The sequence below is a fragment of the Bactrocera neohumeralis genome, chromosome 4, assembly GCF_024586455.1.
Source record: "Bactrocera neohumeralis isolate Rockhampton chromosome 4, APGP_CSIRO_Bneo_wtdbg2-racon-allhic-juicebox.fasta_v2, whole genome shotgun sequence".
In the NCBI taxonomy this organism is placed as follows: Eukaryota; Metazoa; Arthropoda; class Insecta; order Diptera; family Tephritidae; genus Bactrocera; species Bactrocera neohumeralis.
The window spans coordinates 83,140,908-83,167,685 of NC_065921.1; the positions used below are offsets into that span (position 1 = coordinate 83,140,908).

Here is a 26,778-nt window from a genome sequence, read left to right on the forward strand (position 1 = left end):
ATATAATAAAAATATGACTTAAGTAATCGAAGCATGCCGACAAAGCGTTCTATATACAAACTGTCATATATTTATATAAATACATATTTATATACTAAGGGAAGTATCAGAAAAGTTTTGTTCAGAATATTTGCTGAAGTTTCAGAAAAGTTTTGTCAGAGGAAGTAGAAATGTATATACACAAATATATAGCTAAAAGCGAAGCATTCTTCTGCCACTTACTGAAAAGTCAGACATAGTTCTGTAATCCAATTTTAAGGAAATTCATAAACCTCATGTGAATTACATAATTAAGTTTGGAATGACAAATTAAATTAGCGAATAGTGACACTCGAAACCGTGGATAATGGTAAATATCAGAGTTTTTTCGGAAAAATTATAAAAATTTGTTAAAAATAAATAAAAAAAAATATATCAAAAAAAATAAGAAAAAATAATACAAAATATTAAAACAAAAAAAATAAAAATTATTTAAAAGATACAAAAAATACTTAAAAATATATGATAAGAAATATATGAAAAAGTATATAAAAAAATTTAAAAGAGAAGCATAAAAATATATCATGGTTTTTGTGGATCTTACATTAACATTAAAAATATTTAACTGCTTGCAAACTTCTTTTGCAAACTTGCTTATCACTATAGTTCTTAAAAGAAGTTTTTAATAAAAAATTTTAATATTACAATTTATGTATACATTTTTTTTTTAAATTAATTTTTTTCATTAGTTTAATTCTTTTAATAATTTTATTTTTTTTAAATAATTTGTATATAATTTTGTATAAAACTAATTTTTTAATTTATAGTTTTTTAAACCATGTTTTGTCTTATTTTTTAATAAAATTTTTTTATTGCTTTAATTTTAAATATTTTTTATAATCTGTAAATTTTTTACAATTTTTTCGTCTTATTTTTGTAAATAAACTTTTAGTTGCGTTAATTTTTAATTTTAATATACTTTTTAAGTAAATTTTTTTATATTATTGTAAATTTTAGTTATATATTTTTAAAAAAATTTAATTTTTTTAATAAGTTGACTTACTTTATTGTTTTAAAACAATTAATTTATAGTTTTTGTTATTATTTAAAACACTTTTTTGTAATTCTTGAATTTGTTGGCTAATTTTTTTAATTTTTGAATAATTTTAATTTTTTAAATTAATTTAAAGATTTTTAAAAATTTGGTTTTTTATGATTTGAATTATTTTTTTGTTTTAAATTTTAAATCAATTAATTTATATTTTTTTATTATTTTAAAATTTTTTTTTAATAATTTATATATTATGCATTTATTTATTTAAACCATTTTTTTAAGTTCTTCAACAAACAATTTTTTGCCCTTAATTGTAAAAAAATATTACTCATACAAGCAACTCAATTCCCTAACTTTTTGAATTTTAATACTTTGTTGCGACCACTTTCGGTTAAATGTAAAAAAATTCGCAAAATGGCCAAAAACCACTTCACATCTTACTAACAACGCGCATGGTGTGGCTTTATGGAGTGTTCACACAAAGCACAAACAAACAACAAACGTGCAAAATAATTAGTGAAACAACATGCCAAAAGTGGGCAAAGCAGCCAAATAAGATGAAGAAGAAGAGTGCAAAAAGAAAAAAATTAAATAAATAAAACTTCAAGCGTAAACAACGCAAATCGACAACTTGGCAATTTTTCATTTTTTATGACACCACCCACACACATGCAGTAAAGAAATCTCCAACTTCTTCAATCAACACAACGAACCGGCTGAGACCGCCGCTAACCGATCAGAACCGATTACAACTGGTTACCCGTGCTTTACGCATACATAAGTACATACTTATGTATGTTTGTATGTATTTGAGACGATCATCACATGAGACCTGAGACGCTGACTGACATACATATACAAATATATGTATTTTTAAGTATTTACAGTTAGCAAAAGCATGCAAAAATTGTTGCAAAAATAAGCCATTGACTGATTTTGTTGTTTGTTGTTGCGCCTGGCTGTCTGCTGGCCGGTCGACAAACCACAAAGCTCGTGCTTCACACATACATGCGCAATCATACACAGATACACTCACACAGCTGTGAAAGCGCGCTTGACATGGACTCGTCAGTCAGTCCGCCAGTCTGTCTGTCCGTCAGCCTGTGATTTACGCATTGACTTGTTTGCCAGATTTGCGCTATCTTGATGTTGTACCAATAACTCCAATATACATATATCTGCATATGTGTAAGTGTGAGTGTGCCTTCGCACTTTATCATCTGTGCTGATTTTGTGTTTTGCTTTTCAACTCAACTTAACTCGCTTTGTTCGCAACGCTTGTAAAAACGCCAACAAATGCTCATATAAAACCTGCAATTGTTGGCTACTCATAAAATAGAAAATGCTTATCAGCGGCGGTGCTGTTTGCGAAATAAACATAAATAAATGCAAAACCAACAAAAACACAATAATAATAATAAATACAGTTGTATGAAGAGAAGGAAGGTCTCTCGTTGGCTGCATGATTTTATGGCTCCGCGGCTGCTGATAAAGCAAAGTCCTTTACAAGTCAACGCCCATACATACATACATACAATATACTTATACATATACCGTTATACACTTTTTATTTCAGCTATATAATAAAGTAATAGCTGTTCTCTCAACTAGTCATTTGTTATTTGTAAGTAGTTTCTTTTACAAAAAAAAAAAAAAAAATATGTAATGAAGAAAGATGTTAACTTTGGCTGCACAAGAGATTTTCTTAAAGTCCAAAAGTGTATAAAAATAGCTTAAATTTGATTTTGATCGAAGAATTTGTATAACAGTTACATACATGTGTATATGCTATAGTGGTGCGATCTGGATAATTTCTTCGGAAATGATAGCGCTGTTTTAGACAATAATCCTTACCAAAAGTTTTCCATACAAGAAGTAGATTTTTGTCGATCAGTTTGTATGACTACATATATGCTATAGTGGTCCGATCTGAAAAATATGTTTGGAAACTGTAGCATTCTCTTGGGCAATCATCAATGTCAAATTTCGTAAAGATATCGCGTCAAATAAAAAACTTCTCCATATCGGCGATTTCAACAAATGAACAGCTTCTTGTGGAGAAAAGGACGTGTGTAAACTTTCAGATCGATGGCTCAAAAACTGTTTGGGAGCTTTTATTTTGCGGACTTTTAATTAATGGCAAGATATAGTATCTAAATAAACCACCCAATTATAGAAGCTTGGCTCACATATGCTCAGGTATTTACTGCATATTTGAAATTAGAAAAATTCGCCTACAACTCAATAACCAATTTGAAAAACCTCTATCACCATATTTGAGTTAAGTTAGGTTACTCTGACAAGCTCGTGAGTCACGCATAGACCAGTTTTGGCCCTTACCGATACCAGTAGGCATCCTTTAGGACACCTGCGCTTGACGCGAATTTCAATGGATTTGCGGTCCCAATATACTTATGTAGATACCTTTCAACCTAATCAATGCGGGACATGTGCTCAAAGATGCATCATTGTTTCCTTGATGCCTTGCTCTTGATATTTTTTACAATCATCTCGATATGTCAGCTTCAATCTGCGTATGCTGGCACCAGACTGTGACCAGTGAGTATTACAATTATGTTCCTACAATCACTACTATCAAGAGTGTACAGAAACTTAATGCAGTTCATGCACCTAACTTTTGCAGCTTTGCATCCCAATCGATCATTCCAACGATCGAATTTTAATCTTTTTTTCCAATGCATAAGTTTACCAATTCGGTCATGTTATCGGATATCAGCCTTTCACCACTTTTGGGAATCTTGTCCAGTATATCATTGCCATCGGTACCTTTGTGACCTATGAAGTCGCTTGTTCCTGGCGACACACTTTACTTCCCAAAACACTTCTAGATTATGTGTCTACTGAGATTACTATTTCGGTAGTAAATTTTAATAATTTCGACTCGTTGTTGGATCGTATATCTTTCCATGATGAAATGGCAAACCTTACTGAAGAGAAATGTCAAAAGAACGGAAATAAATAAGGCGTCGTTTGACGTCCCTATCTGTCTACTTTTGTAGTGCTCTATTTAAAAACCCTATACAAGTATGTACAATACCTCAGTGGAATCGTGGGAGCATTTTCGACGTTTGATGGACTAAAGCTGGATACCTTATATTGAACGAATTGAGTATCTATGCGAGAAGAATCACTAAAGTAAAGTAAGTATCTTCACAAATTTAATGTAAAAATATTGTAAGCAGTATAAATCTGCTCAGATGTTTGTAGGTGCAATAAATTTCTAAAAGACTGTACTTTATAAGCCACTAAAAATCAGAGAATCCCATAAGTACTATATCAACACAAAAACAACTTTCAAGTGCAAAACAACAAAAATTATCAAATCTCACAGATAAAACCAAGAAAGGCATTGCAAAAACTTGCACCTGCAATTGACAAAGAATTCTTCCTGAGCACATAATGTGCTTGCCTACTTAAAACCATAAATTAAGTGGGACAAGAAAACGAGTATACGCTTTGGAATTCTAAAAATACGGCGCAATAGCAAAGTGAGCACTGGCAGAGAGTGCGCAGAGCAGAGGAAAGAAAGGCTACAAGGATTGGCAAATGCCTGCGCAGTGGATGCAACAATTTACCAAAAGGAAGCAAACAGAAGATTGCAGCAGGCATGTGCTCAAGTTTCAGGCAGCACACGGTCGTGGTGGCAGCATTTCAAGGTTACCCACTTTTCAAGTGTCATACAAAAGTGGTGGAAGGTATGAAAGAAATATGCCGGCACACCAAAGCAATGCAGAAAAAATATAAATAAAATGCATATAATAAAAGGAAAAAAAAAACAATTTTAATATGCTTGTGCAAAACACGTAATAAAAGCTAGAATCGAGTCGCAGGCGAGCGCTGCAGCGGCAACTTGTTTGTGGCTGTGGCGGCAGGAAGCCCTGACATTGAAAATGGTTAACGAGTATTCAAAAATTTTGTAAACAGATTTATGTGTGTATGCGTGATGTCAAAAGTATGCACAAATGAATTGCAGTTGCAAGAGGGTAGCCAGATTGGTGGTTTTTGAAGCGCAAAATTAAATAAAATATACAGCTTCATTTCATTAAAAATTCTTACAATTTTCCCAAAATATTATTGTGGCATAAGTTCCATGCAAAGAATATAAACAAAATGTCTCTTATAGAATCATTAGGTAAAGCCTAACTTCCCTTCAGGAGTATCAAAGATCTGAAGGTTTAGATATTAGCACGAAATTCCTTGGGTAATTGAAGACTTTTCAAACATTATAAGACTTAAAAAAATTTGAGTATTTTTATCATTTTTTTTTTTGAGAATTTTTCGATTTTTTATTTAGGTAATGATCGGTTTCTTATTAAGTATTGATCGGTTATTTATTGGGTAATGATCGGTTTCTTATTAGGTATTGATCGGTTATTTATTGGGTAATGAACGGTTTTTTATCGGGTAATGATTGGTTTTTTATTGGGTAATGATCGGTTTTTATTGGATATTTTTGCTAAAGCCTTTAAGGCCTTTAACAAAAGCTGTACTGACGCTGATTTAGTAGAATTTTTTGTTCTCAAAATTCAATATGCAAATTATTTAGATTTTTTAGACAGTTCTGGTTGATTTATAGACGAAAAATTAACGCTTGTATTACCTTTAATTAATATTTCGTAAAGAAACGTCAACTTAGCCTCAGAAAAATTAGGAAAAACAGATACAAACTGTTGCTTTTTTGGCAGTAAAAACCAAAAATATTATCATAATAACAGTTTTTTGAAAAATTTCAAAACTAAAAACATTACAAAAACAATTTTTAGATACATTTCCACAACCGGTAGTGTTAACTATACTTCGTGAATGCGATAAAACTTACGAAGCAGCAGTTATCTGTCGATCGTAAGCGCGAAACCCCCAAAGTATTGAATGCCAAGTGACTTACTAGCCTACTTTCAGGCGTATGCAATAGCTTGCTGTATGCCATAATGTGGCAACTACATATTATTATGTTTCTCAACGTATTTCCAAAGCCTTAGAAGCTGCGCATATGCTTGTGCATGTCTTTTCAAGTTCTCGGTCAAGTTCGAATGCAGTGCGCATTGACGCATGAAGCCTTAAAAACGCGTTAACCTTGAAGTTTTTGAAGTTGTACTTCGTAAGGCAGCATACATAACCAAAACAGCGCCAGCAGAAGGGTTGAAACTTAAGAAGAATTTCGCATAACAAAAATATTAATTCCAGGTGCGACGCAGTACAATAGAAATCATAATATTTTTCAGGTGTTGTTGTTTTGCAAAAATCACGAAAACAACATAAAAAGAGAATCATAAAATTAAGTGTAAAAAATTAGCATTAAAATGCCGGTAAGCCGGTCTTTTTTATTGCCATTCCGCTTGCCACACGAACATTCTAAGTTCGTAGGCATTATATAAACTTATGACGCAATTTCGCACGAAAGTCAGCGAGTGATTTAGAGTCGCCAATCATTTGCGCTTTTGTATGAAAAACGCTTGAAAGACTTCCTCCTTTTGAAACTCTACACTGCAAAACAAAAGTATGTAACGAAATTTATGCGCGCATAAGCATGAAGAAAGGCTTAAGCGAAGTGCCGTAGAAATAAACAAAAAGTTGAACCCATAAAAATAAAAATAAAAAAGAAAATGAATTTAAAAAATGGCAAACTTTGTTTACGTTCTTATGCCGGTCACGGCATTCTTTTGAGCGCTGCGGTTGTGCGTCAATTCCGCAATTCCTCGGAAGAATCAAAAGTTGTGCCAAAGCCAATTATGAATGAAGCCCATTGAGAGCTTGTTTTTGTTTTGATTTGTTTTTGTGAATTCAGCATATTTTATATTATATATGCCACATCAAATTACAAAAACAACAGCATTGTGTAGTTATGTAGTAAACAACTTTGTGGCAAAACAATAGTAATGAAATAATAATACCTCAGAAGCTGCCACGCAAAGCTGGGAACTGAAATGTGAGTGGCGCACAAATATTTGAAATAATACGAAAAAAAACTTTATTTGGAAGAATTTAAATTTTAGGATCAACAAAAAAATAAAATATAGTTTTAGAAAGTAAAAATTTGATTTTTGGAATTTAAAAATTTCAAATATAAAAAAAATTAAAAAAGTGAAATAAACTAAAAATAAAATTAAAAAAAAGAAATAAAATTAAAAAAAAATACAATTAAAAAAATAAAAAAAATTAAATTAAAATATTTAATATTGAAAAAATTAATAAAAATTAAAAAGAAATAAAAAAACAAATATTTTTAGAATTTAACAATTTAAAACAACAATAATAACAAATTTATATTCAAGAGGTTGCAAATAAAATAAAAGAAATTGCAAGAATATGAAATTTTAGAATTAAAATAAATAAAATGCAATAATTTCAAAAAAATTATCAAAAGCTTTAGAATTAAAAAATGTTAAAAATATTTTAGAAAAAACAAATATATAAGGATTTAATAATAATTATCAAAAAGTTTAGAATTTTAAATAGTAACAATATAAAAAACATTAATTTTAATAAACGAAAATTTTTTTATAAATAAAAAATAAAATTAAAAATTGAAAAATATTTAAAAAAATGGAGAAAAAATTTTATATTTACAATTTGACAATTTAAAATAAAAATAATGAAATAATAATATCTAGGAAGCTGAAATGTGAGTGATAAAAACATAAAAAATACAATAAAGAAATTAAATTAAAAAATTACAATTTTAAAAATTTAAATTTTTAGTTTAGAACTTTTATAAAATGACGTATTTAAATTTTTTTTTTTCAAATTAAAACCAAAAAAACATAATTATAATATTTTCAAAATTATATATTTAAAAAAATTTGCAGTTTTTACAAAAACTAAATAGGAAGAAACCCAAAATGTTTTTCAAAGTAAAATTTATATTTTTTTTTAATTTGAAAAAAAAAATTATTTAAAAAATATGAATTAAAAAAAAATTATTAAAAAAAAAATTTTAAAAGAAAACTTATTAAAACAAGTTATTTAAATAAAAAATAAAAAAAAAATATTTAAATAAAAAATAAAAAAAAATATTTAAAGAAAAAATAAAAAAAAAATATTTAAATAAAAAATAAAAAAAAAATATTTAAAAAAAAATATTTAAAAAAAAAATATTAAAAAAAAATATTAAAAAAAATATTAAAAAAAATATAAAAAAAATTTAAATTTGTGCAGCGCATAAACTGGTGTGAATTTAAAATTTTTTAAAATAAAATTTTTTTATTTTAAATTTAATTAAATTTTTTTTTAATTATAAGTTTTAATTTTTTTTTTCAAATTGTCATACGAGATTATGAGCTGTACAAGCTGCTACAATTCGCGATAAAAAATCATCACTCACTATGCATACTTTTTGTTATTTGTTTTCATAAGTTATTATTCAACGGTATTGTGTTGCAATGAGTTGTTACTTTTAATTTATTTTGGTTTTTTTTTTTTTCAAAATATTTTTGTTGCATCGGAATGCGCTTTAGTCGGCATTTTGCTGACTGAAAAATCAAAACAAACTCAAAATAATAAAAACTTCCGCTGCTGTGGCGACGCCGCTATGGCTGGCATGAAATGCCGCAGCGACCAATATGACTACTGTGGGAGTTTGAATTAATTTCAGTAAACAAAGCCGAGATGTGACAATTAATAAACAGATAAACAACAATTGGAGATGGAATTTGAAGCGGAGGAAGTTCAAAAATGTCGTATAAGAAGAATTGAAATAAAAAATATAATAAATAAATAAAAAAAAAATAAAAATAAAAAAAATAAAAATAAAAACAAAATTAAAAATAAATAAATAAAAAATAAATAAATGATTAAAAAACACAAAAATATACAAAATATCAAAAATATAAGAAGAAAAAAATAAATATAAAATATGTAATTATAAAAATATATAATAAGTAAAAAAATAAAATAAATACAAAGGATAGTTATAAATAATTAGAAAATTACCAAAAAAATGTTGAACAAGAAAAAAGTTAGCTTCAGCTGCACTGGAACTATAATAATTCCCTATACAGGTTTATTTCTTATATCATAAAAGGATTTAAAATGATTTCTATATTAATTTGTATGGCAGCTGTACACTGAAGTGGTCCAAACGGAACAATAGTTGGTTTATAGCTGATCTGTATAAGTAAAGCAGGCAACTCGAAGGTGTCTCGAAGTGATGTGATTTGGAATTCACGAGGTGACTTCAGAGAAAGCTGGCTGCCAGGTGGCTCTATATAAGTAAAGCAAGCACCGGACCTTGCTAGTGCTTGGGTGACTCTCATACCGCGATGTGATGTGATTTACAAGTCACCAGGCTGGCTGCCACGGGAAGCTGGCTATATAAGTAAATCAGGCACCGGATCTGGCTAGTGCTCGGGTGACTATCGCGTCTCGAAGTAATGTGATTTGGAAGTCAAGGTGTCACGTGATGCTGACTGCCATTTAGGCTCTATATAAGTGAAGTAGGCACCGTGCCTGGACTTGACTTATATAGTGACTTTCACGTGTTGTGATTTGAATCGGCACAATTTCTTCGAGGATATCCTTAGACAAAAACGCATGTCATATTACATGAAGATATCTCTTCAAATTAACCTGAGGGACTAGTTCGCTTGTATGCAGACAGATAAGGTACAAAAATTGTTAAAAAATATAATTTTAAGTATAATATGTAGAACTAAAAACCTTCAAAAATTAAAATTTAAAAATATTTCATTATTTCAACGTGCAATATGTAATTGTTTTTGCTCAAAAATTTTTTTCAATCTTCTTGCATATTTTAAGTTTTTTTCCCCTTCTCTGTGCCAACATTTGTTCCACTTTCCGTTTTGTTAATTTTAGCATGCAAATTTTCACTTTTATTTTGCAATTTGTTTATGCATAATAATTTGTTTGTAAATATGCCGCCAAGTGATGCAGCTGTTCGATTTAATTCGGCATTTTTTTGTGCGAAATTGAAAAAGGGTTGCTAATTTGGTTTGATTAAGTATTTTGGTACTAAGTTGTGTTTCAATAATAAAAAAATTGCAATGCGGGACGTTGATGTGATAAGTTTTGAGGAAAAATAAAAATATTTATAGTAAACAAAATAAATATTTGGATATACAGTAATATAATATAAGTAAAAATAATTAATATTTGCGAAAACAAATTTACATAAATTAAAATATGCAATTTTTTTTAATTTATCAAATATGCTTTTTTGATTTTAATACATCAAAATGTTAAAAAAAATCAATTAATTAAAAGTAAAAAAATAAAAATAAAATTAATTAATAAAATAAATTATTAAAAATAATAATAATAAATTAATTAAAAAAAAAAATAATTAAAAAAAAAAAATAAAAAAAAAAATAATAAAAAAAAAATAATTTAAAAAAAATTATTAAAAAAAAAAAAAAAAAATTAATTTAATTAAATAAATAATGAAATAAACATAAAAAAAGAAACAAAAAATATGTAAAAAGAATTATTTAAATAAAAAATATGTAAATAAAAAGAAATTTACATAAATTAAAGTATGCAATTTTTTTGTTTAATTTATCAAATATGCTCTTTTTGATTTTGATATATTTAAATATTAAAAAAAATTAATTAAAAATAAAATAAATTAATTAAAAATAAAAATTAATTAAATTAATTTATCAAAATGAAATCTTTTTGATTTTAATATATTTAATTAAAAAAAAAAAATAAAAAATTAATTAATTAAAAATAAAATTAATTAATTAAAAATAATAATTAATTAAAAACTAAAAATAAATACAAAAAAAAAAACAACAAAAAAAAACTATATAAAAATAATTACTAAAATAAATATTTGTTTAATAAAAACAAATTTACATACATTAAAATATGCATTTTTTTGAAAATTATATTTTCATTTATATAAAAAAATAAAGAAATTAATGTAAAGAAATAAATGTATGAAATAAAATTAAATACATAAACAAAAAAATATATTTAAATAAATATAAAAAATATTAAAAAAAATAATTATTTAATAAAAATTGTTTATATAAAATTATTTTCGCAATGAATAGAAAATATTTTTTTTTTTATTATAAATGCTTAAAAAATAGTAAGTGACAGTAAATATAAATGAAAAAAAAAGTATTTTTTCTAACAAAATTATGTCAGATAAATATTCGAAATAATGTATTACATTTTAACAGCTGTTAGTGGCAGTCAAATAAAATCCATATTTATTCAGACATGCATTAACATGCATATAGTATGTAGATATATAAAAATCCCCTCCAAACAAGTTTTATGTACATTTTACATATTTTTCTTGTTTTATTACCCCATACCGCTGCATTTTATACTAATTGACGCGTTAAAATATATAAATTAGAATCGAGTGGCAGCCAAAAATCTGCTAACATGCATAAAAAAATATTAATGAAAAAATACGCGCAGTGGTGACTGGGCCACAGCAGACAGCAGCTAATTAATAATGAAAAGTATTGTCGGTGCAATACTCATTTAATTAGAGACTGCAAAGCGCAATATACCATTAAAGGTCTATGCATATGTATGAAACTATGTTCGAAAATTAATTTGAAAAAATAAAAAAAAAAAAACATTATACAACGGTTCACCGTACAAAAACACTAACTAAACCGCTCGAGCGTAAAAATATCAGGCAATAAAAAATATAAAAATATATACAACAAAAACGAGCTGATTGTCAAAATGAATATTTTCTATAAGCAAGCCAAAATCATCAAATAATCAGTTGTATAGCTAATTGGAATATACATACATAAGTATGTACATACATATAATACATACATACATATACATATATACATGCTCTTTGAAAAATATATTTTTGACCATCAAAATTATAAATAAACCATAAATGATGGAATTTATATGGAAAAAATTCAAAGAACAAAAACATTATGAGTGGTACCCTCACGCGATAAGAAAATGCCAAAAATATACTACTTTTCGTTATATAAAGCAATTGTGGTTATTTTTGTTGTAAGAGCATTCAAACCGTGCCACAGACGCTAAAAGTCACTGATGAGACGGTGCTTGATGAGTCGGTGCTTGAAGGTATATTTGTAGATTCGCATCATTTCGTAGGCCTCACTGTGTGTAGCCTTAAACAGCATTGCCAGAGTATTATATAAACTTGTCTATTATACATAAGTATATCACTCAGATCTCAATCGAGAAGATAATTTGTCAAATAAAATAGTCGGTCACATATCTTACGTGAAAAAACCATGTCAAATAAAAAAGCTTTCTTTGGAAGGACTTGATCAGTCACTTTGTATGGCAGCTATATGCTACAGTGGTTCCATCTGAACAATATATACAGATATTATAGCGCGGACTTGAATAATAATCCTTGCGAAATTTCAAGAAGATATTTTATCAAATAAAAAAAGTTTTTCATACAAGGACTTAATTTTTATCGATCAGTTTGTATGACAGCTATATGCTATAGTGGTACTATCTGAACAATATGTTCGGAGTTTGTAGCCTTTCCTTAGACAATAATTTATGCCAAATATACCGAAGATATCTTTCCAAATAAGTAACTTTTCCATATAAGGACTTGATTTTATCAACCGGATTGTATGGCAATTATATCCCAAAGTGATTGGATATCGGCGGTTTCAACAAATGAGCAGCTTCTTGGGGAGAAATGGGCGTAATTAACAGTTACCACCCAAAAAACTCACAATTAGACACAGATCTTTCGGAACGTGTCTTGAAACAAACATCAAAACTCAAACTCCTAAAAAATCTAAAATCAAGTAAGACAGCATGGAGCTCATGGCATGTTTTAAGCTGCATCTACTTCATACAAACAGTTATATAAACGCAGTTAGCAATGTTTGTCAGTTAAACACACTTAACTCAAGACTCGTGCCCGCGCCGCCATTTCAATCGACTTGTCGTAGCCATAGAAATTATACAGCTATTTACTTGTGTTAGCAAATATTTGCGTCTGCCGACAACCACCAATTTGTCATGTTCGGTAAAGTCGGCCAAAATAAATATGTAACAATCGTATATGGCAAGTTGGTGTCAACAACATTGTCACAGCTGCTGCTGACAGTTTCTAAAACGATATATGACAACGGTTATGCGCTCGTTGGCGCTGCTAAACACTCGTGTCGGTTCGCATCGACAACGATGTCGTGGCCGTTGTCTTCATTGGCTTTGATGGCAGTTGACTTGTTTTGTTTTGGTTACGAATCTGAAGCAGCTGTTGCCAAGCATTGCAGGCAAGTCGCTTAATAATTGCATTTAACGGTATTTTATATGCGACAGATAAGGTGTGAACTTGTGTAGAAGGGTGTGGCGCGCTGTGTTGTTGGGTTTTAGTCAGTCGCAATGCTTGAAACTGACAAAAATTGGGTTTTATTGTTGCTTCTTTTTGTTTGACAGTTTGCAAAACGTTATGACTTAACGGTAAAAGTGTGGTAAATGCAACGCTGCGAGGTTTGCGAAAGGGTTTCCTTTTTTTGTGGGTCAAGGTTTTTTCGTCAATAGGAGAGAGGAGATCAAATTAAGGAAGTTGTGGTTGAGTTAGTAGCAACATTTTTGCTTTAATAGTACTATAAAAGCGGACCGCCGGCTTTTAAGGCTTTTCCTAGTATAGTAAATTTCGAAAAGCCCTGGTTGAAATATGACATTTTTTAGGAATTTTTAGATTTTAATAAATCTCAGTGATGATGTGCTCATTAGCGCATTTTTTAAACGAATTTCTTCATTTTGTAAACCGGTGGAGAATTACAGAAGATAAAAAAGGTGTTGAATGAAAACTCAAAACTATATCTTTGTTGCTAGAAAAGTAATTTGAAGACTAAATTTTAAACTGAAACTAGGAGTTAACTTCACATCTCGGTTCGGCAGTTACCAACTAGTCTACAACTAGTTACAATGTACCACTGACTGGTGCATATTGTAGAGATACAAAAAATACAATTCCGCTTGTGTCGCTAAAAGAAAATCAATGTCACTCGCCGCAAGTGTTCACATTTACTTCATAGACATATGGAGATTTCAAAGAGTTCAACGCTTTCCAGCCGAGGCATTGAAAAATTGGCGAGCAGGCGAGAGAGCGCAGGTGTGGCGGTAGAACAGCAGTATTATGCAGCCGTTTTGGAAATTTCGCCATAGAGCTTTCTAGAAACGCGAGCAAGAGCAGCGGCGAAACCCTGGACCTACCACACTACAAAAACAATAAGAATTTCGAAGAATTACAGTAACAAAAAGCATAAAAATGACGAAACTGCAGTCGTGCCGGCAAAGCGCTTTTGCAGCGTCGCAGCAGCAACAACAAAACTGCACTTTGCGCTCATGAGCTTTACGCTCACTGTATGGTATCTCACACTCTCTCTTTACACAGAACGAGCTCGCAGTAAGCATTAGAAAAATGCACGAGAGCTTGAATTTTGCACTTTTTTTATTGTCAACTTGCCATTTGGCAGCGTTGCAATGGCGAAAAGTGCGCGTATCATTGTTGTTTTTGTGACTGCACGCCGCTAGCGAGGTAGCTGGGTAGGTGGCTTGCATACTTGCATGTTTTGAGTGCAGTGCATTGCTTGGCGCGGCCGACGAGTTCAAGGAAGTTTAAAGACCCTCGTCGCCTCAGCGCTACGAGGTTGTCATGCTAATGCAATTTGCCGTTTATTTATGTTGCAGGCTCGTGAATGTGGCAAAAATAAGCGACACTTTTTTGTCTGTGCTCATTTAAAAGTGTTTAACAGTCGTTTTTTTATGTTTATTTTGTTGTGTTCTCGGCTTATTTTTGGCCGCTGTAGACTGTGTATTGCAATAAAGCAACGTCGAAGCGACTGGGTTGAGAAATTTGCTGACCCATTGGCAGTTAGCCCGACACCCAGTTCACGCGGTGCAAAGAAAGCGACGAGAAACGGCAACAAAACGATAGTATGAAGGGAAAAAAATCAGGAAGGTTATGTAATACCTTATATTTGTAGCACTCATCGACTTTATGGGATAATTAAGGACTTATCCTAGACTTATTAAAGCCCTTAGGCTGAGCAAACAGTAGCGCAAGCAGCTTAGTGTGCTTTATGTGACCGCCAGAAGATCCTCGATGTATTTGGGTAATATTTTCTAAAAGATTGTATTAAAGAAAGTGTTTTGTAGGAGGCAGAACTTTTCGAACATTTGTCGAAAACTTATAAAGATTATGCTTTCTAGAACCCAGGCTAGACTGCCAGTAAATCTACGATGTATTTGGGTAATTCGAAGTGAAAGATGCACCACGCTCTGGTCGACCTATCGTTAAAAAAGTCTATGAAAAATTTAATGGACCGAATTAACATCATTCTTTGCTAAAAATGAAATGAAATCGAACCATTTCTGAAGCGAATGGTAACAGGAGACGAAAAGTGGTTCAAATGCGACAATAATGTGCGAAAAAGATCATGGTCCAAGCGTGGTGAAGCTCAACAAATGGTCGCAAAGCCAGGATTGACGCTTCGAAAGGTTATGCTGAGTGTTTGGTGGGACTGGAAAGAAATCATCCGTTATGAGCTGCCCCAGCCTGGTCGAACGATTTATTCTACATTTTACTGTCAACAACTGATGAGGTTGAAGCAAGCAATCGAAAATAAAACGGCCAGAACTGATCAACAGAAAGGACTTCGTCTTCCATCAGGACAACGCTAGACCACACATATTTTCGATGACTTGGCAAAAACTGTGAGAGCTTGGCTGGGAAGTTTTGATGCATCCACCATATAGCCCTAACCTTGCACCATCGGACTACCATTTGTTTCGGTCAATGCAGAACTCCCTTAATGGAGTAAAGTTGGCTTCAAGAGAAGCCTGTGAAAATTACTTGTCGCAGTTTTTCGCCGAGAAAAGAGAAAAGTTTTACACTGATGGAATAATGTCTCTAGCGGAAAAATGGAAAAAAAGCGGTGTACCAAAATGGTACATATTTGGTTCATTAAAGTTCATTATAAATATAAAAAAATAAGTTCAAGTTTAATTAGAAATACGTAAAGACTTTTTCGACTACTCAATATATAGTGTGTTACATAAACATAGAAAAGTCTTACATCTAGAAAGAATAGATAGTAAGAACTAATTCAGGTTAGTTAACTTAAGCGAACCTAAAAATTAGCTCTAGGGAAAAAAAAACGTTCAAAATTCAACAAACGTGACTTTAATCCTAATTAATAAAGTTTGGTACTAAGATATAAGAATTAAAAAAACAAATGTAAATATCCACGCCATGATCTAAGAGGGAAACCCGTAAGAAAACGTTTGAAAAAGTCGAAGTGTAATATTACTATGGGTGCTAAGACCCTCTAGAAGTCTATAGATTTATGTCCAATGGCAGCAGACTAAAACAAAGACTACCCTTTAGTCCACTACGTGCCACGTTTAGTCAAAAAATATTATTTTTCATTATGTAAAGCCTTTTAAAAAATTTTAGTCGAGCTCTTACCGAGTACAGAACCTCATGAAACCCTATTTAGTTGAAAAAAGCAAGAGTTAAATTAAAATCCGATTTAATTTCCAAATTACTGGGTATTGAATAATTAATAGCAGCTTTGCGTGTCAAAAAATTATTAAAAACTTTTTTTTTTTTTGAAAACATACCGAATTGACGGGCAATAAATCACGAAAAGAACGTGCAACATTCAGCACAATTAACTGAAAATTAACTAAAAATAAACGAGCCGAATAAAACACCAGCATTTTTTACTAAACTGGCGCACTACGTCAAAAGGTACCTACACGTACATACATACATACATACATACATAGGCAATACTATAGACTATACATTATTCTTGCTTCTCTAAAGTGCCAGCTTGCGGCGACTTGAAAATGAATTTGTTTGCGTATTGTTGTGCTTCTAATTTAGTATTTAGAGTGTGATACGAGTACATTGTGCTGAGGAGAGTAAATTGCCATGAATAAAATAATTCAATTTAGCAAATTTATGGCAAATGTTTTGTGTTGTTGCTGTTCTTTTTTTATTTGTTTAACGGTCTAGCGGGTACTTGTAGCCCGCGTATATGCAGACTCGCGTCGCGCACACTTCCATTCAGAACGAATTACGGTATTAACGACGACATAAAGCGAGCAATAAAATACGCATAAATAAAAGAATAAAATTTGAAAAGTTTGAAACGAGCAAAAATTTACTGCAATTATTTTCGAATTATTTATAAACAAGCAATTTAAGAGTGAATACAAAGAGCGAGTATAAATAGTGCTGTGTTGTGTTGTGGGTCAGATTTGGCAGCTGGGTGATTGAGCACGAAAAAAATCTTGAAAAATCGCATACTTTTCAGAGTAAAAATATTCGTTTTACTTCGATCCACCCTAATATACATACATGTATACAGTATACACACATAACTAAGTACTAGTATAATTTGTAGCACTTATTTAGCATCTAGCTACAAGTATGCGCCAAATAGCCCGTGAAAATTGGCTGCAAATCAAAATACCGAGTCAAAAAAAATCAAGCGCCAGTGCATTGGCCGTCACTGAACAAAACAAAAAACAAAAAAGTAACAAAAAAACAATAATAACAAAAAAAAAAAATAACAAACAGAAAACAAAAAAAAAATAACAAAAAAACAACAACAACAAAAACCAAAACAAAAAATGTTCATAGAAATTTGCAATTTTTGCTATGGTCATGAGTGCACTTGGCGTCGTAAGGTTATGGCGGTGCCAAAGTTCTTACTCGAATAGCAAACATTTTTTGGCAAACATTTCAACCGATTTTGGTGTTGATTTGCGAAATTTTCAGCTAAATAAACAAAAGCGGACTTGATATTAAATTGAGATGAGACAAGTTCAGAAAAAATAACAAAAAAAATGCTTTGAAAACAGCAAAAAACGCATGTGTTACAGAAAGATATGTTTTGCGCCAGCAAGTATGCTAAAAAATGTGAAATTAATTGGCAGCTGAACGGCTTAATGTTTATATTTTTTTATTTATTAAAAAATGCATTTTTACATATTTAAATAAATGTTTATAAATGTAAAGCAAAAGCTGCGGCGCCTGAAGTTATGCTTTGATGTGTGAAATTAAGCGACAGCTCAATATACGGACATTTTAACAAAAAATATGTATAAATAAAATATTGAAAACAGAATAAATAGAATCATGAAATTTGTATTTATAAACAAAAAGCTGCTGCGCCTGAAGATATATTTTACAAATGCAATATTTAATGAGAGCTTAATGTATTGACATTTTGACACAAAAGATATAAATTAAATATTTTATTTTTACAGACTAAATGATGCTTGCAATTTAATAAAAAAAATCAGCTGCGCCTGAAGATATACTACAAAAAAACGAAATTTAGTGAGATCTCAATATACTGACATTTTAACAAAAAAAATAGATGTTAATAAAATATTGAAAACAAGATTAGGAAAGTCATCAAATTTTTATTTATAAACAAAATGTTGCTGCGCCTGAAGATATGCTATGAAAAACGGAAATTTAATGACCGCTAAATATACCGACGTTTTGACAAAAACAAATATGAATAAAAAATTGAATTTTTTACAGAATTAAAAAAAGCATATATTTTAGGTTTAAAAAAGCTGCTGCGCCTGAATACATACTATTAAAATACGAATTTTAATAAAAGCTCTATATACTGACATTTTAACACAAAAAATATGAATGAAGTGGTTTACTTTAGCAGATTAAATAAAGAATATAATTTATTAAAAAAAATCAGATGCGCCTGAAGATATGCTATATATGTAAGTGCGAAATTTAATGACAGCTCGATATATCGACGTTTTGACAAAAACAAATAAAAATAAAATATTGTATTTCTTACAGCATTAAAAAAAGGATAAATGTATCTAGGTTAAAAAAAGCTGCTGCGCCTAAAGATATGCTATAAAAAGTAAGTGTTCGTTCAATATACTGACATTTTGTCACGAAAAATGTAAATGGAAATTTTTTTACATACATATTGTATATAAAAACATACATTTTAGTTTAAAAAGAAGCTGCTGCGCCCGAAGATATGCTATAAAAAATTTTACTTTATGCTCATTTGCCAAAAAAGCGTTTTATAAGTTTCAAAACGTCATGGCTTAAGTTTTGGTAGTTATAATGTGTATGAATCGTTTGGTAGTTGGTTTGTTGGAATTAAATTTTTTTGCAAAAATAGGTTTGCTGGTCAAAATATTACTGTGGAGTGATAGAAAAGCGTTTTTTCTTAATATTTACAATTTTCATATGCATTTCTACAATTTATCAGCTGCATAATACATATCTTCAAACACATGATTTTTTTTGGCAGTCCGGGTCAAATTTGATCAAGTGGCATGCTTATGATACTGATATATGATAAATCAATATAGTGTTAAAAATCGGCACAAGGTCTTTTTTTGCAATTCCGGGTCAAATTTGATCGGGTGCCACCTATGATACCGGTTATGATAAATCAATTTGGTGACAACAATCAGCACACGAGGGCCTTCTCAGCTATTTCATGGGTTTCAGAAATGCATTTGCCAAAAAAAAAAAAAATAATTAATACTATATACTATATATTACATATCCGTACATATTTGTATTATATACAGCATATAGCGTAAATTTGTCAAATTGAATAAATTTATAATTCCAATTAAAGTCACAATAAATGTCACATTATTTTTAATTTCTTGAATTAAATTTTTGAACTGAAATTTTGTCGGCTAAATTTAGCTTGAGTTGAATGTAAATAAAGCAACACACATACTATACATATGTACATAAGTACACATACATATGTATGTACGCTTAAATATACTTTTGCAAAACACGTGGTGGATTATTTAAGAACAGATAAACAAAATAGGAAAACGAAAAATATAATAAAAGATATATGCATACATACATACATATGTACATACTAGCAAACACACATGTGTGTAGGCAATAGAAAATACGCGATTTAAACAATTGCCAGTTTCAATTAAAGGTAAACAGTTGGAAATGGAAAGCGTCAAATGATTTTCCCATTTATTGACGGAATCTTTGCGTTGAATTTTACACACAAACATTTGTACTTACATATGTGCATATGAATAAACAGTTAACAAATGCGTCTGTATGTAAATAAGCATGAATATAACGAAGTGTGGCAGCGTGTGCGCACAACCAACCGGCGAGTAGTCGGCCGACTTAAATGCGAATAAGCATATACTCGTAGTACATGACTGGCGTTGTGTCGCGTGCCTACCATGCGTCACGGCGTCAATTATGATTCATGTGAATTTTTACGGCGCCGCCACATAGACAAAATAGCATATCAAGTTGAATGGAAATATACCCTGTGGGAAAGTTCTGACTTGAAAAGAAAATTTGCTTTCAATGAGAGCGAAGCTTTTTTGAATCTATTTTGAAAAATTTTTACAACATTCAAATTTAAAAAAACTTATAAAATTAATTAAAAAAAACCGTGTAAAAAACTTTAAAAATTTTATAAAAATTATTTTGACAAAATTCTATGAAATTTTAGGGCAAAAATTTTAATATTGAAAATAATAACTGTAAAAATTTAAGTTTTATAAAATTTAAATTTTGACAATTTTAAAAATTAAAAAAACTATGAAAACTATTTGGAAAAAATTCCACAAAATTTAAGGGTATAAATTTTAAAATTGAAATTAATTCAAATCTGAAAAATGTTAAACATTTTATAGAAACTGTTTTGAAAAAATTCTAAAAAAATAAATTTTTCAAATATTTGTAAAATTAATATTATTTTTTTGAATTTTTATAGGATCAAAATTTTTATGATTGAAGATAATTACTGTAAAAATTTAAAAGCTTTATAAAATTCAAATTTCAAAAATTTTATAAAAATTATTTGGCAAAATTCTACAAAGTTTAAGGAAAAAAATTTTGAGTTTGAAAAAAACGGTAAAAATTTAAAAAAAATTTTAAAATTCCAAAATTTTATAAAAATTATTTTGACAAATTTTTTTTTGTTTTAATTTTAAATAAATATTTTTTTTTAATTTGGACAAAATTTAAGAACAAAAATTTTAAGATTGAAAGTAAGTACCGTAAAAATTTAAAAATTATATAAATGTCCACAAAAAAAAATTATAAACTTAATAATAATTTTTGAAAAAATTGTAATTCTTCTAAATTTAATTCTTAAAATTTTTTAAAATAATTTTATTTTTTAATATTTATTTGATTCAAGGCCAAAAAAAAATTTAAAAACATTTTAAAAATTTAAAATAATATAAAAGTTTTACAAAATTAAATTTTAAAAAATTTTAAAAATTTTATAAAAATCAAATTTGAAAAAAATCGACGAAATTTAATTTTTAATTTATCAACTTCGTAGGGCACCTAAATTACAATTTCCAACTAATTGGCAATATTTTTCACAAAAGTGATTTTTTTCCGACAGGGCTAATATCAACAGTTATGACACACTCATGCATATTTATGTCAGCATTTAAGGTCATTTGGCATTTCATTCTAATTTCATAATTTATTGAATTTTGTTTTAAAGAATTTGTTTGTAAATAAGTGGAATATATGACGATATATGACGATTTTATAAAAAAAAGTACCGTATGCCATGAAAAAAAGTGCAGCCAACGCTGAGGCAGCAAATTATTGCAAATATATAAAAATAATAATTATTGTAACAATAACAAATAAATATCACATGATGAATATAATCAATTCTAGCGCACACATACATACAAACACCTGTATTTACGCAGGTAAGCGCAATTTTCCGTGTCGTCAAGTGGCACATGCGTTGCATTGTCGCCTGTTTCGTCGAAAAAAATACGGTAGCGCAAATTATTTACGTAATACTCGCATTACAATCGAGCAACGATACAATTCTCAAGTGGAAATTTTGAGATTGCCGGCTTTGTGTGGTAGTTAACGCTTAAGTGGTTTTGCCAAATGAAATTGGACAGCAGAAATTGCTGCCAATTTGATTAAATTTGTTCAAAAGAATTATATTTTATAGCAATTTGCAACAACAACAGAGTCTTCCTTATCTTATCAATTATGCGCAGTGCTTGAATGAGTCCTCGAAATATTTTATTTGTGAAGCGCTGCGAACAATGATTTGGTGATTTTGTACGAAATTGGATAATTGGCGAATTGTTGGTGCGTCACAAGGAAATGCGAAAAACTAAATTGAAGCTGTGACATATTTAAAAAAAATATACATGTACATGCATTTATATTACATATTTTTTTAATTTTTATAAAAAAAAATTTTATTTTTTATTTTTAACTTTTAGAAATTATTTTTATTTTTTATTTATAAATTTTATTTTTAATTTTCGAATTTTTTTTAATTTTTATAATTTTTTTTTAAGTTTTTATAATTTTTTTTTTAATTTTTATGATTGACGTATTTAAAAAAAATATATACATATGTACATATGTACATTTATATTATAAAAATTTTTTTGTTTTATAAATATTTTTAATTTTTATTTTTAATTTTCGTATTTTTTTTTAATTTTTATACTTTTTTTTTAATTTTTATAATTAATTTTTTTTAATATTCAAAATTTTTTTTAATTTTATTTTAAACTCGACTTGGTTCGATGTTTCTCAACGCAGTTTTCCCAATATATTTAGTAAAGTGAAAAGGACAGTCGATTTATGACAAGTCAACGCTCTGTATAACATTTAAAACATACATATGTATGTATGTATGTCTACCTACACTAAGCAATTTGATATTTCGTGTAAAGTAATAACGGTTTTATTTGCACTCACCTTTCACGCAATGGCATTAGTATGCCAGCACCCAAACTGGAAACTTTCATTGGTATTTTGACGCTATCCGAATCGCTGCCGCTCTCGGCGCCCGAACCGCCGCTACCGCCGGCCAACTGTTGCTTGCTGGCAATGCCCATGGTGCCATGCTTAGAAGTTTGCCTGCAATTATGATTGCACTGTTGCCGACTACTCGATGTGGGTCGCTTAACATTGCGCTTCTCAGTCACAGTTGCACCACCAACACCAACGCCAACGCCGATGCCGCCGCCGCCGCCGCCACCATCGCTGCCGCTGATGATGTCGTAGTCACCAGCGGATTTATCCATATGCTTGACTGTCGACCTGGCTGCGACAGTTGCTGTTGCTGCTTTAGTATTGCCACCATCGCCCTTATAAGCGTTGCCTGGCCGTGCATTTATCAAGTGTTGACCCATATTTTCAATTTCACTAAAATGCCCATCACCATCGGCGCTGCCGGTACTATCGGCACAGCCATCGCTGCCAGTGCCGCCGCCGCCTTCACCACCAGCACCACAACAACTACCGCCGCCTCCGCCACCCATGAGGTCCATGTGCGCATCATCGCAATTGGCGAGATACATGGCGGCCGAAGCCATGCCAGTGCCGCCGGCGTTGCCGTTACCCACATTGCAACCTGTGCCATTCGCATGATGTTGCGTATAGTAGTGATGTTGATGGTAATGGTGTTGTTGTTGCTGTTGCCGTGGATGTCGATTATTGCGATTGTAGTTGAAGTGTTGGTGCTGATGCTGCTGTTTGCCGCCGCCGCCGCCGCTGCCGCCGTATCCGATACCGCCGCCAGTCGTTGCGCCACTTTGTAATCCCGCTGCCGTTGCGTTGTACGTTGTAGCCGCGTTGCCACAAATGCCAATTGTTGCTCCAAATTTAGTATCCCGATGTGTGCCATCTAATGAAATATTCGATAGAAACGAGATCGCAGTCAATCTGCGCCTGTGTCTCGTTTTATTGAGCGAACTTGCCATTAGGCAGTGACGGCAATTGGTGTCTTTCAACTTTAAGGCGTCTATTTGGTTATGGAACGCGTCGCTTGATATTTGCACTTGAGCTGCTTCTGCTGCTGCTGCTGTTTCTTCTTCTTCTTATGCCCACGTACCGCGGCCTGTCCGCTGCTTTTGCTGCTCTCGCTTGTCGCGCAGTGTTTACTCTGCGCTAGACTTGTTATGGAATGTATGGGGGTCTGTAACTCTAGGGTCGTTGGGCGCACGGTGCAATGTAAAGGGCGCTCGCTTATTTAATTTAAGCAATCTTTCAAGCTTTTTTGCAATTTTTTGAGCTTGAAAGTGGTGCAAAAAGCTTTTTCGAAATTTTTTGTTAAACAATATTTTTTTCAAAAAATTTTCAAGCTTTTTGTAACGGTTTATTTTCAGTTGAGCCTTAAGCTTTTTGTAACGGTTTATTTTCAGCCGAGTTATAAGCTTTTTTAACAGTTTATTTTCAGTTGAGCTTCTACCACGCAGAAATTCGAAGTACTTTTAGTGGAAAATTTCTGTTTTGGGTCTGATTTCGTTAGCTTTTTAACGAAATTCACGCTGTCTCACTCGAAAAACGCACTTTTTAATTTAAAATAAGTTTTTAAAATTTTAATATTTTTATGAAAAATTTTTGTTTTTATGAAAATTTATTGTTTTTATGTGTTTTGAATTTTTGGAATTTTCAAAACTTTTTTTTATGAAATTTCAAAACTTTTTTTATGAAAATTTATTGTTTTTTTCTTCGATTTTAGAATTTTTGGAATTTTCAAAACTTTTATTTTTATAAAATTCGCAAAATTTTCTTAAAGCGCCCAGTCGTTTTGTAAAAATTACCACACAGTGTTGGGTCGACTTTAGCGTTTTGCTACAAATTCCTCGCTATATACGCAGTGTTTCGACTGCACGACCTTTTCGCCAAATAATTGCTTATTTTGCTGCTTGTTGCTGTTGTTATTATATGACTTTCGAACGTATACGAATATCACATAAACTTTTTAGTCTTTAAAAGCGACACTTTTTTAGACGAATTCGATTTACTTAAACGCGACATTTTGTTGCTGTTGCTTTTTTCTAACTGTATCAACTTTTGAAGTGTCACAACTTAAAGCGGAAAATTATCGAAAATAATATTTATTTTCTCTAAACCGTGAAAATTTCTTTGCAAATACAGTTAAGATTTCACACACATACACAGTTATGATTTTTCGTTGAATTGCAATAAAATGCGAATTGTTGTTGCTCACTGGTCGTTGGCCGCTGTCATAAGCTTCAGCTTCATTAGTTGGAAATTTCCAATATTTATTATGCGCTTTGATTTGGATTTCGCCGTGGTTGTGTTGCTGCTGCTCGCTGCGTCGTGCGCTTCGTGTGTACGCTTTCGAATGCAAACTCAGAGTGGTGGTTGTCGGAAAAATTCTAGAATTAAAAATTAAGAAAACACTATATAAGTTGCATTATAAGCACTGACAACAACAACAACAAGTACTACAATAACAAAGCGTGCATATGTATAAATAATGTGGATAGTGCAGACAGCAATTGGTAGAGAAAATATGCCTGCAGTAGACCCAGGCAGCGCATGCATGTGGCCAGAGATATTGCAGAAAACGTTTGAGAGTGAGCACGCGCGCGCTTATTTGGAGAGAGCCAGAGCTGGCATGAATGAGCCGGACCATGCAACAGCATCGTGCCGCTGTGCATACATATGGCGACAACAATTGAGCTACGTCGAGGTGGTTCTGGTTGTTGTGGCATCCACACAACTGCGGATGATGGCAACGGTGTCGACAATGAACAGCAGGGAAACATGTAAATATGTAATAAAGTGTGACTGAAAGTATTGCAAATCGATACAGGGTTCGCCGAAAAGGCTCACTGACTGTGCACTCAAAAAATCAGTCAAGGATTGCACGACCTCATTCGCAATATCTCCAAGCTTCTTTTTGTTATTCTTGAGAAATACCACACTGCTGGCTTCCATATATGTGAAAAAGTATAGGACCCAGCCTAAACGCCAACAACACTTTAAGCCTAGAGATCTAGCATATCTCTTACTAACCGATGCTACTTGGGGATTGGTAGGTAATTGAGCAGAGATCGCAAACAAAAATCATGCTCTCTAAGTTTCTTATCATCATATTTTACGGCGCAGAAACATGGACAATGACGAACCCAGATGAGAAAACAGTCAAAACATTTGAAAGAACTGTTCATCGTTTGCGTTGGCAGGTTCTATTCTTTAAAGGTTGGGAAAGGTCAATTACTTGGGTAGGAAGCTCTAATGGAAGCCTAAGATCGAGATGAGAGTGAGGAAGGCATTGGTCATTGTAGAAGAGCAATTGTACTGTTGTAGAAGAGCAATTAGAAAGAGGCCATATTTAAGCCAATAATGTTTTACGGAGTCATTGCATCGCAGAAACATCTCCTGGCGGTTTGTGGGAGAAGGGGAGCACAGTGAGCTTTTTCATGGATGAATCGAAGTTAAGAGAGGAAGTAGGTGGTGAAGTCTTCTATCGGGAGTTCTCCATTAACTCTGGTTGCAGACTACCAGACAGCAATAAATGTACTCACTCCGTTAGCCGAGCGCCTATACTGGATGACCTCATTAGCAATATCTCCAAGCTTCTTCTTTATTCGACTTGTATCTCGTCCTTCCTCTTTTATCCGGCTTTTGCTAGACTGAGATTGAAATATCTCGATAGACACACATTTCGCGACTCTAGTTTTGTCAAGCCGGAAGCCTGAAACTCTTCGTAGATCTATAAAGATCTGGTAATTCACTTTTATGAATATGTATATGGGTAACCAAAAGTGGGAATAATCACGAAATGAGTTCCATCCATTTTGGATCAACCCTGTGATCCAACCTAACTCACTTTAAATAATTTGATGGCATTTTAATCGATTACAGTTCTTTCCTTAACTTTGACACTGGCCTTTTTCACTCTCCATAATAACTTTTGAAACACCCTATATTC

General features: G+C 31.2%; 1 protein-coding gene across 2 annotated transcripts in view; it reads right to left on the reverse strand.

The window, feature by feature from the left end:
- LOC126755138 (CDK5 and ABL1 enzyme substrate 1) overlaps positions 1 to 24,502 on the reverse strand; it is a 60,696-nt gene extending 36,194 nt beyond the window's left edge. Inside the window, exon 1 of one of the 2 annotated variants that reach the window (XM_050467501.1) lies at positions 22,785 to 24,502. In XM_050467501.1, the coding sequence (XP_050323458.1) occupies positions 22,785 to 23,791 (1,007 nt within the window). In that variant the 5' untranslated portion in view covers positions 23,792 to 24,502. The remainder of the gene's footprint in view (positions 1 to 22,784) is intronic. The other variant, XM_050467500.1, reaches the window with a different exon arrangement.
- Between the last annotated feature and the right edge of the window lie 2,276 nt (positions 24,503 to 26,778).